The sequence below is a fragment of the Pteronotus mesoamericanus genome, unplaced genomic scaffold (assembly GCF_021234165.1).
Source record: "Pteronotus mesoamericanus isolate MK-2021 breed Mesoamerican mustached bat unplaced genomic scaffold, CSHL_Meso_final contig_173, whole genome shotgun sequence".
NCBI lineage: Eukaryota > Metazoa > Chordata > Mammalia > Chiroptera > Mormoopidae > Pteronotus > Pteronotus mesoamericanus.
Genome location: NW_026555072.1, coordinates 2,154,877 through 2,169,325, shown reverse-complemented (window position 1 = coordinate 2,169,325; position 14,449 = coordinate 2,154,877). Strand labels below are relative to the sequence as shown.

At 40.9% G+C, this 14,449-nt stretch overlaps 1 protein-coding gene across 1 annotated transcript in view; it reads right to left on the bottom strand.

Annotated features, from left to right (window-relative positions):
* Positions 1-619: 619 nt before the first annotated feature.
* Positions 620-14,449, bottom strand: part of LOC129065133 (zinc finger protein 182) — a 34,568-nt gene continuing 20,738 nt past the window's right edge. Inside the window, exons 4-6 of the mRNA XM_054566385.1 lie at positions 7,087-7,213; positions 6,677-6,772; positions 620-2,250 (exon numbers count right to left, since the gene is read on the bottom strand). Coding sequence (XP_054422360.1) covers positions 620-2,250; positions 6,677-6,772; positions 7,087-7,213 — 1,854 coding nt within the window. The remainder of the gene's footprint in view (positions 2,251-6,676; positions 6,773-7,086; positions 7,214-14,449) is intronic.

The window sequence follows — 14,449 nt, the reverse complement described above, 5'->3', positions numbered from 1 at the left end:
ACTGGGAATTTTTTTTCCCATTTGGTAGTTCTTTCATATTTGACTTCTCTGAAGTAAATAGGGGCAGCTATAGGGTTCATCACAAAGAACACTCCCTTCTCTTGACTCATCCCCCATCAATTGTTCCTCTGATTAACACAGACTGGTTTCTGCTAAACACGGTTTGTCTGAGCAATTCGTTGTCAAGGCCCCTGCCTGTCACTCCTCAGACACTACATGGGCCTAGGAGACATCCTACCTCCCAGCTACCCACCCCCTGGTTTACTGCTGGTGCAGTATATTGTGCTGCACTCAGGGTGCAGCTATGAGTCATTACCAGTACTGTCTCACACCTGCAGCCTTATCATACCTGCAGCCTTGAGCATACTATCTCCTCTGAGATCTCCCATATCCACTTGTGGCAACCCTCTCATCAGGGTTTCAGCTAATTTTGTCAGTAACTAAAATTACACTTTTGCTTCTTTTTCTCCCTATAACTTTTGGGTGCAGACTGAGATTAAAAGAAAAAAAAGGCTGACTTTATTCTCTATATTTAAACCATAAGTCAGAACATACTTTTAAAATGTTAACTAACAAAACTTTCCTTTAAGGAACATAACAGACACTACTGATTTACTCTCTAATGTGCAATGAGCTTTGACTTCCGAGTGTGGCCTTTCCCATGGGCTTTCTTTCCTGTATGTGTTCTCTGATGTACAATAAGGTTTGATTTTTGGGTAAAAGCTTTCCCACATTCTGTACACTTGTAGGGTTTCTCTCCAGTATGGGTTCTTTGGTGTACAGTAAATGTTGATTTTTCTCTAAAGGCTTTGCCACACTCAGTGCATGCATAGGGTTTCTCTCCTGTGTGTGTTCGCTGATGTATTATGAGCTGCGACTTCTGGCTAAAAGCTTTCCAACATACAGGACATTCATAGGGTTTCTCTCCTGTGTGAATTCTCTGATGTATGATGAGCTTTGACTTTTCTCTGAAGGCTTTGCCACATTCATTACACTTATAGGGTTTTTCTTCTGTATGAGTTCTTTGATGTATAATGAGATATGATTTCTGGGAAAATGCTTTTTCACACTCATTGCATTCATAGGGCTTCTCTCCTGTATGACCTCTCTGGTGTAGCATGAGATAGGATTTCTGAGAAAACGCTTTCTCACATTCATTACATTCAAATGGTTTCTCTCCAGAATGAGTTCTCTGATGTACACCAAGATTTGACTTTTGGGTGAAAGTTTTCCCACACACATCACATTCATAAGGTTTCTCTCCTGTATGAGTTCTCTGATGCACAATGAGAGTTGACTTCTCATTGAAAGACTTCCCACATTCAGTACATTTATGAGGTTTCTCTCCTGTATGAGTTCTCTGATGTATAATGAGAGTTGACTTATCACTGAAAGTTTTCTTACACTCACTACATTCATGGGGTTTCTTTCCTGTATGGGTACTATGATGTATAATTAGGTCCAGCTTTTGTATGAAAGATTCCCCACATTTAGTGCATTCATAAGTTTTCTCTCCTGTGTGGGTTTTCTGATGGACAATGAGGTTTGACTTCTGAGTGAAGGCTTTTCCACATTCATTACATTCATAAGGTTTCTCTCCTGTATGAGTCCTGTAATGTATGATGACAGTTGACTTTTCTCTGAAGGCTTTTCCACATTCTGGACATTCAAAGGGTCGCTCTCCTGTATGAGTTCTCAGGTGTATAATGAGTTGAGATTTTTGGCTAAAGGCTTTTCCACATTCAGTACATCCAAAGGGTTTCTCTCCTGTATGAGTTCTCCAATGTACAATGAGGTGTGACTTCTTGCTGAAGGTTTTCCTACATGCAGTACACTCAAAGGGTTTCTCTCCATTTTTAATTCTCTGATGTAGACTAAGACCTTTCTTTCGCCTGAGGGTCTTCCCACACTCTTTATAGCCATAGGTTTTCACTCCAGGAGTTGTTTTCTCATATTCGGTATGGAATAATAATTTTGTACATCCATTATCATGTTTCTTTACTGAAGAGCTTCTACTAAACAAGTCTAAATTGTCTACCATATTATTTCCAAATGGTTCGTGTTTATGGGGTCTTTGTATTGAAGCAGCAAGGTTTGTACTCAGATAAAGTGTGTTTCCAAATTCATTATAGTCATCGTTACCATTGGTGGTAATTGTTTTCTTGTCAGGGAATCCAACTTGCATCAACAAACATTTATCTTTGTCATCCTGGTGCTGTCTCTCAATCTGTTCATCAACTTGGCAGGCTTCTTCTGGAAAGAAGCAGAATAAACCCATTTTTATACTTTGACATTATGGAATGGATGTTCTTTAGAAATGCAGTGCCACATGAAAGCTGATACTATTATCTCGTGTTATCAGAGTTCCTAAAGAGAGAAATTTGACCATCAAATCCTGTTCTTTTACTAAACTCTCACCTGCTAGCTTTTTTTTTACCAAGAAAACCTAATCTTACCTTGACAACTAAGTCTTTATCACTACATCTCTGATTTCCATCAACTCTGGTGACCTTATCACCCTTAAACTTCACTTACCATATGAACTCCTATCTGTACCTGACTTATACTATTTATACAATACCAAATTCACATTCTCAGTAAATGAAAGATTTACAATAACTAGGCTTACAAAAAACAAAGAAAAACCTAAAGATCTTTGCCCCTGGGTTCACCTTTGTATTCACAATTCTTCAACACCACCTTCTGCTCCTGTCTATTTCTTCTAAAAGCTAGGTCTATTATTAATTCCAAACCCTTCTTAATGTTCTATCACCCACAGAACCAAGTCCTTCATATTTTGTTACATTCAGATTCTAGATAACTTTCAAGAAGTTCAGTCTTTTCAAAACATACCTCTATAACTTTAATTTTTATGAACTTCTAAAGTAGTTGTTCATCTGTACGACCCATTCAGACAGTTAAAATTGCAAAGCCCTGCCTTTAATATACTGTATTTCATCAATCACAAGATTAATATCATTCAACATTTTAACATTCCTGAATCCAGATGCACCTTACAATCAACGACATGTCAAAAATTAATTGGTGGCAATTTTTCTTTCTTAGTGGTGTGTCTTAAAATCCAAAGGTCTCTTGAAGACAATAAAATATGGTAAATACTTTCTGCACATATAGTACTTAATTTTTATCACTTTGAATTTTATTTTTCTTCTCACATTTTCCTAAAATTTTATATGAAAATTTTCAAACATACAGAGAAGTTGAAAGAAGAGTAACTATAACTACTCATATCACCACTTAGATTTAATAAGGATAACATAATACTGAATTTTAAAATGGATCATGCAGCTGTGGTTTCTCTTCCTGGGAGATCCTTTGGATTGCAAACCACTAGTTCTTAACTAGGAGTGAACATTAGAATCACACAAAAAACTTCTACTAAATAAATTTGAGGGGAGCCAAGTCAGCCAAGGATCTATTGAACCTGAACCTCCTTAGGTGGTAAGAAGCAGCATAGCACATGTGGCTAGTGTTACAGGCTCTCTAGCCCAGGATCAAATCCTACCTTAGTCCTTTATTTGCTCTGTGAACTTAGGCAAGTTGGTCTATTTGTGTCTTACTTTCCCACCTGGTAAAAACAGGAATTATAACAGTGCCCACTAAAATGTTTGTTGTTATGATTACATTACTTAGAATAGGTATGACACAGGAAGTGCTTTTAAATGTTTATGAGAACAATGACTATACTACTACAATTACTACTACCACAACTACAACTATGACTATTACAATTAAGAGTCACTATAGTACTATAAAAAATAAGTAATATTTTAATATACAGGGTCTGGCACAAATAACGCCCCTTTTTATTATGAAATCGTAAGCATGTAATTCTGTAACATAACAATACCACACTCAAGCACACCCTGTGACATTTTAGGTGAAACATTCAAATTAAAACTATAAATTATTACACCCATATGCCCTGGCTGGTGTGGCTCCATGGATTGAGCACTGGCCTGCAAACCAAAGGGTCACTGGTCAATTCCCAGTCAGGGCACATGCCTGGGTTGCAGGCCAGGTCCCCAGCTGGGGGTGCTCAAGAGGCAACCACACATTGATGTTTCTCTCCCTCTCTCCATTCCTTTCTCTAAAAATAAATAAAATATTTTAAAAAATAAATTATTACACCCACATTATTACTGTACCAACCATATTCAAGCAGGTGTTACTTCTGCCGGACCCTGTATTTAACATGTTATTGAATATCAACTGAAAACAAGGTTAATAAAACTGTGCATAGTAGGCTAACATTTCTCTACAGAAGGAAAAATATAAATATATACATTTGTGTAGGCTCATCTTGTAAAAAAACAATGGAAGGATAAACTTAAATTTTAATAAATGGTTACATCTGATAGTAGTGTTAACCTATAGGGAGAAGAAAGAAAGAGACTGGGATGGAGAGGGAAAGAAGCTAGACTTCTTAGAATATACCTGTTTTCTAGATTTGACTTTGGATCCAAGCAAATATTTATGTTAAAAAGAAACAACACACCCAAAATGGAGTCACTTGTGGTAAACCCCACCAAAGTTTAATAACTGCAGTTTCAGCCTCTCCCAGGAGTGGAACTTTAAAACCATTCTAGAACTTCCTGAACAACACTAATGAGGTAATCTGACTGATAAGATCCCCTGCCTTCTCCTAAGGGAAGGTGACCTTGTCTGAAATAATACATCCTTTTAAACCTTCTTGTCCCACTTTCCTTCTGCCTGTGAAAACCATCCATGTTGTATAACTCTTTAAGCATCCTTCTATTTGCTAGATGGGAATGCTCCCTGATTCATGAATTGTTTTATAGTGTCAATATATCTTTAAAGTTATTTGGTTAAATTTTTGTTATTATTTGCAAATTTTATATAATCAGAAAGCAAAATTGAATATAAAAGGATTCCCTAATAATAAATATCGTCTCCTCTTCATTTCCTAACAACCATACTGAAAAGTCTTGATTCTCAATGGCACTGACATGATTATTTCAACTGACTGAACCCTCTATATACATTCAGCAGTCTCAGAATAGTACTAACAATGCTGCTGGGAAAGAGAGATATGTCAAATACCACTATGGGGGTACTTAACACCAAAATCCAGAATGTGAGAAACTAAAGGACAAATGACCGAGTTACTTAAAAAATAAATACAAGGGAAAAAAGACAGATGGAGGGAATTATCTGTAGATTATAAAACAAGAATCTGAGTAGCTATGAGCACACCCAGCACCTAGATGCTGATTTTTATATACCATTCCCCACTAAATGGAATCAGAGATCCTTGGAGAAGCTGCTCATTCCAGGTCTGAAACGAAGAAAAGACAAAGTGAACCTGGGATGTATTTTTGTGCTAGAAAGTGCTCAAGGAATGACGGAGACATGTCAAAAGACAGAGGAGCCAGCCTGAAGGGACTCTTATTAGTCAAACTGAGAACAATTTGAACATCAAAATGAACAAGAATATAATGTAATGGATAATACATTGAAAAATAGAAGTCCATGAGTCCCTACTGATACTAAAATTAATTAGTTAATTAATGGAGATGGGGTAAGGGAAAAGTTCTTTACAGAAGAGTGCCAACTTACAAATGTAGAAGGAATAATAGAAAATTCATTATTTTTCAACCAACTCAGTAATAATTGATTTAGGCAAGAATCATCAGGGAATGTTAAAACCACTGGATAAAAATTTTTGAGGAACAGGCTATTAACACAGTTTGGCAGTTCCACAAAATGTTAAACACAGAGTTATCACATTGTTCAACAATTCCGCACCTATGTATGTACTCTAAAGAAATGAAAACACATATCACCACAAAAACTACTACATTAATGTTTATAGAATCATTAAAGTGGAAACAACCTAAATGTCTATCATCAAATGAAAAACAAAATGTTGTATATCCACACAATGGATTATCTTTCTTCCATAAATTAAGTACTGATACATATTACAATATGGATGCATGACCGCTGAGAATATGCCAAGAAGTGAAAGAAACCAGAAGAGTCAAAACCCTACAGACAGAAAGTATATAATAGTTGCCAGAGGATGGGCAAAGGAATGGAGAGTGACTGATTAAGAGATAGAGGTGTCTTTTTGAAGTGATTATAATGTTCTAAAATTCTGTATTGGTGACGGCTGCACAACTCTGTGAATATACTAAAAATCACTGAACGTGTGCTCCAAAAGAGTGAATTTTATGCTATGTGAATTCTATCTCAATAAAGCTCTCTTTAAAACGAGAAAATCAAAATGTTTTAGACAGGAATATCTAAGCTGAATGGAATCAGGTCATTCAATCTAGAATTGAAGCATTAGCCTTGGCCTTGTGACTAATGTGTGCCTGGCTTTAGATAAGGCAGCGAGAAATGAGAATGGTAGAAGTGGCAGGGCTTAGGTGCTTGGAATTAGCATATACAAGACACACATATGGGGAATGGAGCTGTGCAGAAACCAACTTAAAGAGAGTAATCTGGTAGGTGTGGGACAGGGGAGGGGGGGTCAGTCTTATGTATGGGTGTTCATGTCCCTGTCCTCAAACAACATCAAGGGCCACAATCTTTTCCCAGAAATTCCTGAAAGCCCTTTCAGAGGTCTTCATCCCTGACTAACAAGCTGGGACCTCATGTCCCCATAGCCTGGGTCAATCCCACTTACCTGGAAAGCTCCAAACTGGGATTTTCCCTTCTGCCAGGTATGGCTCCTCTACCTCCAATTTGAGGATGAGTTCTGGCTTGGTAGCCTGATGCCCTGCTAATGAGAAATGACAGCAACACCTCCTTGGTCTTCATTGCCTCTGAGAAAGAGGAAAGTAGAGTTTGGGGCAACACAAGGGACCTATCACTTGACACAATGGTTAAGTCAAATCATTTCACCTGGGCTTTTAGTTCACACACACCTTGTCAGGAGAGCAAAAGGGAAAAATGGAACTTTGATCCCTGGAATTCAGTGTCAAACTCTTCAAACAATTCAGAGACTTTACAAGTTTCTGAAATTTATTAATTAAAGGACCTCTATTGGACACAGTAATCATAAACAGGAAAATGACCTGAGGAAGTCATTCTTACCCACAGAGACCAGGTTGCTGTAGGTCTCCAGCATCACGTCCCTGTACAGGGTCCTCTGTAGAGGGTTCAGGTACTGCCTCTCCTCCTGAGTGAAATCCACAGCCACATCTTCAAATGTCACGAGTCCCTATAAATTGCACATTCCTTTTATTCTAAAATGCTGATCACTGGGTGATGGGGATGGAATTGAGGGAAACTTCTAATTGGGTCCTAAGTTCATGATGATGAATTAATACAGGATGCCTATTTTATATCAAGTTAGTGACCTACTTTGTGGGAAAATCACAAATCATGGTAGAAAAACCATTTCATTAAAAAAATAGAACATGTAAGACAATGTAGGATTAGCACAAGCCTAGACAAATAGTCCAGTAGAAATAAAAAGAGAATCCAATATGTATGAACAGCTGAGTTATGACAAAGTTGGCATTAAAAGCAGTAGGACGAGGACCATGTTTTCAAATAAATATGGATGGGTTACTGGATATCTATATGAGAGAAAATGACAGGTAACCCCTAACACTCACCATATACAAAAATCAGCTACAGGTAAATTGTAAATGTAATGTGAAAGGTAAACAATAAAATGTCTAGAAAACAATATAGGGAAATGTTTTACAGACCTGGGATAGGGAAACACTTCTAAAATAAGACTTGAAAAGCACTATTCTTAAAGGAAAATACTTATGAATGTTACAAGATTAAAAGTACAACATGGAGAAAAGGATGACAGCTGGGCGTTGGGGGGAGATTAGGGGGTGGAGGGATTAAGGAAAAAGGAAAAGGGACTCATAGACATGGACGACAGTGTGATAATTGCTAGGGTGGGGGGTATAAGGGGAGTAAATGGTAATGGAAAAATACAGTAAAGATTAAAAAGGTACAAAAGTAAAAAGGCAAGATATAGATGAGGAGATTGTCCACAACATTCATACATGATAAAGGGATCTTATCTGAAACATATAAAATAACCTCTACAGATCAGTAAGAATCATACAGACAGGAGGAGAATCAAGATGGCGGAGGAGTGAGTGGAAGTCACACTGACCTCCTCTCAGGACCAACCTGGAATTACAATTAAATTGTCGAGAAATCACCTGGAACAAGCAACTGAAAAAGAGCGAGAGAGGAGCCTTGGAACCTTGGAGACAGAAAAATCGGCTTTAGTGCAATCTAACTGGTAAGGAGTGTGGTAGAGGCTCGAGAAGGCCCATGTGCGGCAGCACCAGAAGGATATTGAAATGGCCAGTTGGATCCCCCTGAGAAGAGCGGGGTCTAAACCAAAGCGGGGATCTCAAAGCCCATAACACCAGAGCCCAAAAAGTACACAAAAAACAGCCAGCTGCGAAAAGCGGCAGAGTTGCTCTCTGCTAGAGACAGGCGGCTGAGGATGTAAAGAACTGTTTAAAGAACCAACACATAAATTTTCATTTGCAGCCACTTACCCTGGACTCTGGCAAAGGCAGGGGCAGCGTGGGCTAGAGACACCTGAGGAGAAACTGGGGAAGGAGGCTTTGGGGAGAGAATTTAGTAGCCGGTGCGATCTTGGTGCCGACTCATCCTCCCTAGGGCAGCAGCCATCTTGCTCAGGCAGAGATGACTCCCCCTGAGCAGCACCAACGTCAAAGGACCCACCCCCAGGTGAGAGGAAAAAAAGATGGCGGAGGAGTGAAAGGGAGTCACGCTGACCTCCTCCCAAAACCAAACTGGAATTGCAACTAAATAATGAAGTAATCACCTGGAAAGCAGTGGAGCGATAGTGGGAGAGGAGCCTTGGTGCCGCGGACAGTGGATTCGACTCTCACACATCCCAACGGGTGAGAATTGCGGTGGAGGCTCGAGAGGGTGGGCTGGGTGCGCACGGGCACTGGCACCAGAGGGACACTGAAACGGCCAGTTAGCGTCCCCCCGAGAAGAACGGGGTCTGAATCATAAACAGGAACCCCTAAACTACAGCAGCTAAAGCCGAGAAAATACAGACAAAACGCAACCCCAAAAAGCTTAGGGGCGCTCTCTGCCAGAGACAGGTGGCTGGGGATGCAAAAAGACATTTAAAGGGCAAACGCAAAAGTTGCAGCGGCAGCCACCCTCCTTGATCGCTGGGTACAGGCGGCAGCAGGGTGGGCTGGTGCCTGGGAAAAGACTGGTGAGGAAAACTTTGTGAAGAGAACTGCCATTGCGGCCGGTGGAGCCCGGGTGATAACGCACTTCCCACTCTGCAGCTACCATCTCGCTCAGGCATAAGGGAATCAATTAACCTGCCTTTTGTGCGCTCCGCACACAGCTTGTACGCCTGTGAGCTACGGGGCTGAGTGCAGACTGGCTGGGAGAGCCTTGAGGAGAGACTGGAGACGGAGGCATTGGGGAAAGAACGGGAGGAGGAACCGGGGAGTCCCGACTCCCTCCACGTTCGGTAGTCTCCATTGTGGGCTGGAAAGGCGCGACCCCAAAGAGGCAGAAGCGGGGCGCGCATGAACCAGACTGCCTGCGATTGAAACGCAGTCCGCACAGGGGTTGGATCCTCGGCCGAAGGGGTCACAGAACTCCCCAGAGGCCCCTGAGGGGAGACTAGAAACGGAGGCATTGGGGAAAGAACGGGAGGAGGAACCGGGGAGTCCTGACTCCTTCTCCTTGCCGAAGTCTCCATTGCGCGGGAAGAGGCCACACCCCCAAAGAGCCAAAAGCCGAAAAGCAAACATAGACACCCCCAAAACACCCAGAGCAGGCGCGCACACTTGCGCCGAGTGACTGGCGAGGGTTGGCGAGCGTGTGTGTGACCCACGCGGGCTGGCGAACGCTTGCACCTGCCGGCAAGGCCTCACACAGACTGGCACCCATACGGCCTGCGAGGGATTGCACAGAGGGGCAAGGGAAGGCATAAATTGACCTACCCGCCGCGATTGCGGAGCAGCCCACAAAATAAGTAGAGCTGCCCAGAGTCCCTGGAGGAGAGACCAGAAACAGGATTAACCGGAGAGTCCTAGAGCTGATTTCCTCCCATTTCCGTAGTCCCCATTTGGCGAGGGCAAGCAACGCACCCAAAGAGCCAAAAGCGGGGAAAACACACAATAGAAGACCCTAAACTGACCAGTGCCGCGAAGCTCGCGTGCCAGGGAGGCCAGATGAGCACGGGAGGTCGCAAATAAGCCCCCTGGTCTGGGGCAAGCACATGCGAGCCCAGGCAGGCGGGGGACCCTGCGGCGCTGGGAACGCGCTCAAGGAGCTGTCGTGAGAGCGCAGAGAGATCCCAAAAAATAGCCCAGCCCTGACCGAAGGGGTCACAGAGCTGCTCCAAGCAGGAGTCAGACACAGGCATTAGACTCCTGAAAGGCTCAAACAAACAACCCAAGGCCCTATAGGGTCAACAACTGACATCATCAGAGGCAAGCCCAGAAAGAAAAGTAAAGGACAAAAATACTTAACAGACTCTCACAAAAATGGGAAGAAAAATAAGTTCCCCCCAAATGAGTGGAAAAGGGGACTCCCCACAGAGAGAGCTAAATGAAATAGAGGCAAGGGAACTATCAGATATGGAATTTAAAACAATGGTTCTAAGGAAGCTCAATGAGGTCAGCCAGCTCAAAGATAACTATGAGAAACTGCAGAGAAACTATCAGGATCTTACAGCAAACTATATCAGCCTGGAAAAGGACACAGAAACTATCAAGAAGACACAAGAGGATATGAAGAATACCATTTCTGAATTGAAGAACACAGTAGAAGGAATCCAAAGCAGACTGGATGAAGCTGAGGATCGAATCAGTGAGATGGAGGACAAGGTAGAAAGAAGCTCCCAGAAAGAACAAGAAATGGAAAAACGGCTCAAAAAGAATGAAGAAGCATTTAGGGAAATGCAGGACAACCTGAAACGCAATAATATCCGTATAATAGGGATACCAGAAGGAGAAGAAGAGGAGCAAGGAATAGAGAACCTCCTCGAAAAAGTAATGAAGGAAAATTTCCCTAATTTGAGGAGAGAAAGGCTCTCATGGATCCAGGAGGCACAGAGGACCCCACTCAAGAAGGACCCAAGGAGGTCCACTCCAAGACACATCATCATTAAAATGGCAAATGTCAAAGACAAAGAGAGAATCCTCAAGGCAGCAAGGGAGAAGGAGAAAGTAACATACAAGGGGGCCCCGATACGCCTAGGAGCTGACTTCTCAACAGAAACACTACAAGCCAGAAGGGAATGGCAACAAATATTCCAAGCCATGAAAAGTAAGGGCCTACAGCCAAGGCTGCTCTACCCAGCTAGGCTCTCCATTAAAATAGAAGGAGAAATACGGAGTTTCCCAGACAAAAGAAAGCTAAAAGAATACATCTCTACCAAACCAGCACTCCAAGATATGCTAAGGGGACTGGTTTAAGCAGATGAAGGAAAAGAATGAGACAGAGAGGAACACAAGTACAAAGAGAAAAGATGAGTAAGTTTCTATCAGTAATATCTCTCAATGTGAATGGACTAAATGCCCCAATCAAAAGACACAGGGTAGCTGAATGGATAAGAAAACATGACCCACACATATGCTGCCTACAAGAGACCCACCTCAGAGCAAAAGACCTACACAGATTGAAAGTAAAGGGATGGAAAATAATATTCCAAGCAAATGGACATGAGAAAAAGGCTGGCGTTGCCATACTTGTATCAGACAAAGTAGATTTCAAAGCAAAGGCCATAAAGAGAGACCCAGAGGGGCACTTTATCATACTTAAAGGAAGAATCTATCAAGAAGATATCAACATTGTAAACTTATATGCTCCCAATATAGGAGCCCCCAAGTTTATAAGGAAATTGTTGGATGACTTCAAAAAAGATATAGACAGCAACACACTGATAGTAGGGGATTTCAACACCCCACTGTCAAAAATGGACAGATCTTCCAAACAAAACATTAATAAACATATCGTGGCGCTGAATGAAACACTGAATCAAAGAGACTTAACTGACATATATAGAATCTTACATCCCAAAGAAGAAAAATACACATTCTTTTCAAATGCTCATGGCAGTTTTTCAAAGATAGACCACATGATAGGACACAAAGCAAGCCTCAGTAAATTCAGGAAAATTGAAATAATACCAAACTTTTTCTCAGACCACAAGGCCTTGAAACTCGAAATCAAACTCAAAGAGAAACTTCAAAAACTTGGAAACTCATGGAGACTGAACAGTCCACTATTAAACAATGAATGGGTCAATAATGAGATAAGAGAAGAAATCAAAAAATTTCTGGAAACAACTGAAAATGAACAGACAACTGTCCAAAACCTATGGGACACAGCAAAGGCGGTCCTGAGAGGGAAGTTCATAGCAATACAGGCTTACCTTAAAAAGATAGAAACATTTCAAATAAAAGACCTAACACTACAACTTGAAGAACTGGAGAAACAACAACAAATAAATCCCAGAGCAAGTAGAAGGAAGGAAATAGTCAAGATTAGAGCAGAATTGAATGACATAGAGACAAAAAGAACAACTCAAAGGATCAACCAATCCAGAAGCTGGTTCTTTGAAAAGATTCATAAAGTTGACAAACCTTTAAGTAGACTCATCAAGAAAAAAAGGGAGAGGACCCAAATTAATAATATCAGAAATGAAAGAGGAGAAATAACAACTGATACCACAGAAATACAAATGATTATCAGAAACTATTATGAACAATTATATGCCAAGAAATTTGAAAATCTTGATGAAATGGACAAATTTTTAGAAAAGTATAATCTTCCAACACTGAAGGAGGAAGAAACAGAAAGCTTGAACAGACCGATAACAGTTGGGGAAATTGAAGCAGTAATCAAGAAACTCCCGGCACACAAAAGCCCAGGGCCAGACGGTTTCCCAGGAGAATTTTACAAACCATTTAAGGAAGAGCTAACCCCTGTCCTTCTCAGACTATTCCAAAAAATCCAAGAGGAGGGAAGACTCCCAGACTCCTTCTATGAGGCCAGCATCACCCTGATCCCAAAACCAGATAAAGACCCTACAAAGAAAGAAAACTAAAGGCCAATTTCGCTGATGAACATAGATGCTAAAATCCTCAACAAAATATTGGCAAACCGCATCCAGCAATACATTCAAAAGATTATCCATCACGATCAAGTGGGATTCATCCCAGGGATGCAGGGATGGTTCAATATACGCAAATCAGTAAACGTGATACACCACATAAATCAAAGAAAAGACAAAAACCACATGATCATCTCGATAGATGCAGAAAAAGCATTTGACAAGGTGCAGCACCCATTTATGATCAAAACACTCAGCAAAATGGGAATAAATGGGGCATTCCTCAACGTAATAAAGGCCATATATGAAAAACCTACAGCCAATACCATACTCAACGGGCAAAAACTGAAAGCTTTCCCACTAAGATCGGGAACATGACAAGGATGTCCGCTCTCACCGCTTCTTTTCAACATCGTATTGGAAGTCCTAGCCACAGCGGTCAGACAAGAGAAAGAGATAAAAGGCATCCAAATAGGAAAGAAGGAAGTAAAACTATCATTGTTTGCAGATGACATGATAGTGTACATAGAGAACCCTGTAGACTCTACCAAAAAACTCCTCAACCTAATAAGTGAATTTGGCAAAACAGCAGGATACAAAGTCAACATTCAGAAATCAAAGGCGTTTTTGTACACCAGCAATGCAATAGAAGAAGAAGAAATCAGGAAAAATATACCATTCGATATAGCACGAAAAAAGATAAAGTACCTAGGGATAAATTTAACCAAAGACACAAAAGACCTGTATGCAGAAAACTATACAACATTGAAAAAAGAAATTAAGGAAGACACTAATAAATGGAAGCATATACCGTGCACATGGATTGGAAGAATTAATATCCTTAAAATGTCCATACTACCAAAAGCAATTTATAGATTCAACGCAATCCCTATTAAGATACCAATGACGTATTTCACAGAAATAGAACAGACATTTCAAAAATTTATATGGAACCATAAACGGCCTCGAATAGCCGCAGCAATTTTGTGAAAGAAACACAAAGTAGGAGGGATCACAATACCGGACATCAAACTCTACTACAAAGCCACTATACTCAAAACAATCTGGTACTGGCACAAGAACAGACCCATAGACCAGTGGAACAGAATAGAAAGCCCAGAAATAAGCCCAGGTCTCTATGGACATCTAATATTCGACAAAGGGGGCAGAAGCATAAAATGGGGCAATAACAGCCTCTTCAACAAATGGTGTTGGGAGAGCTGGATGGCTACATGCAAAAAATTGAAATTGGATCATCAGCTGACACCATACACAAAAATAAACTCAAGATGGATAAAAGACTTAAATATAAGTCGCAACACCATCAAAGTCCTAGAGGAGAACATTGGCAGG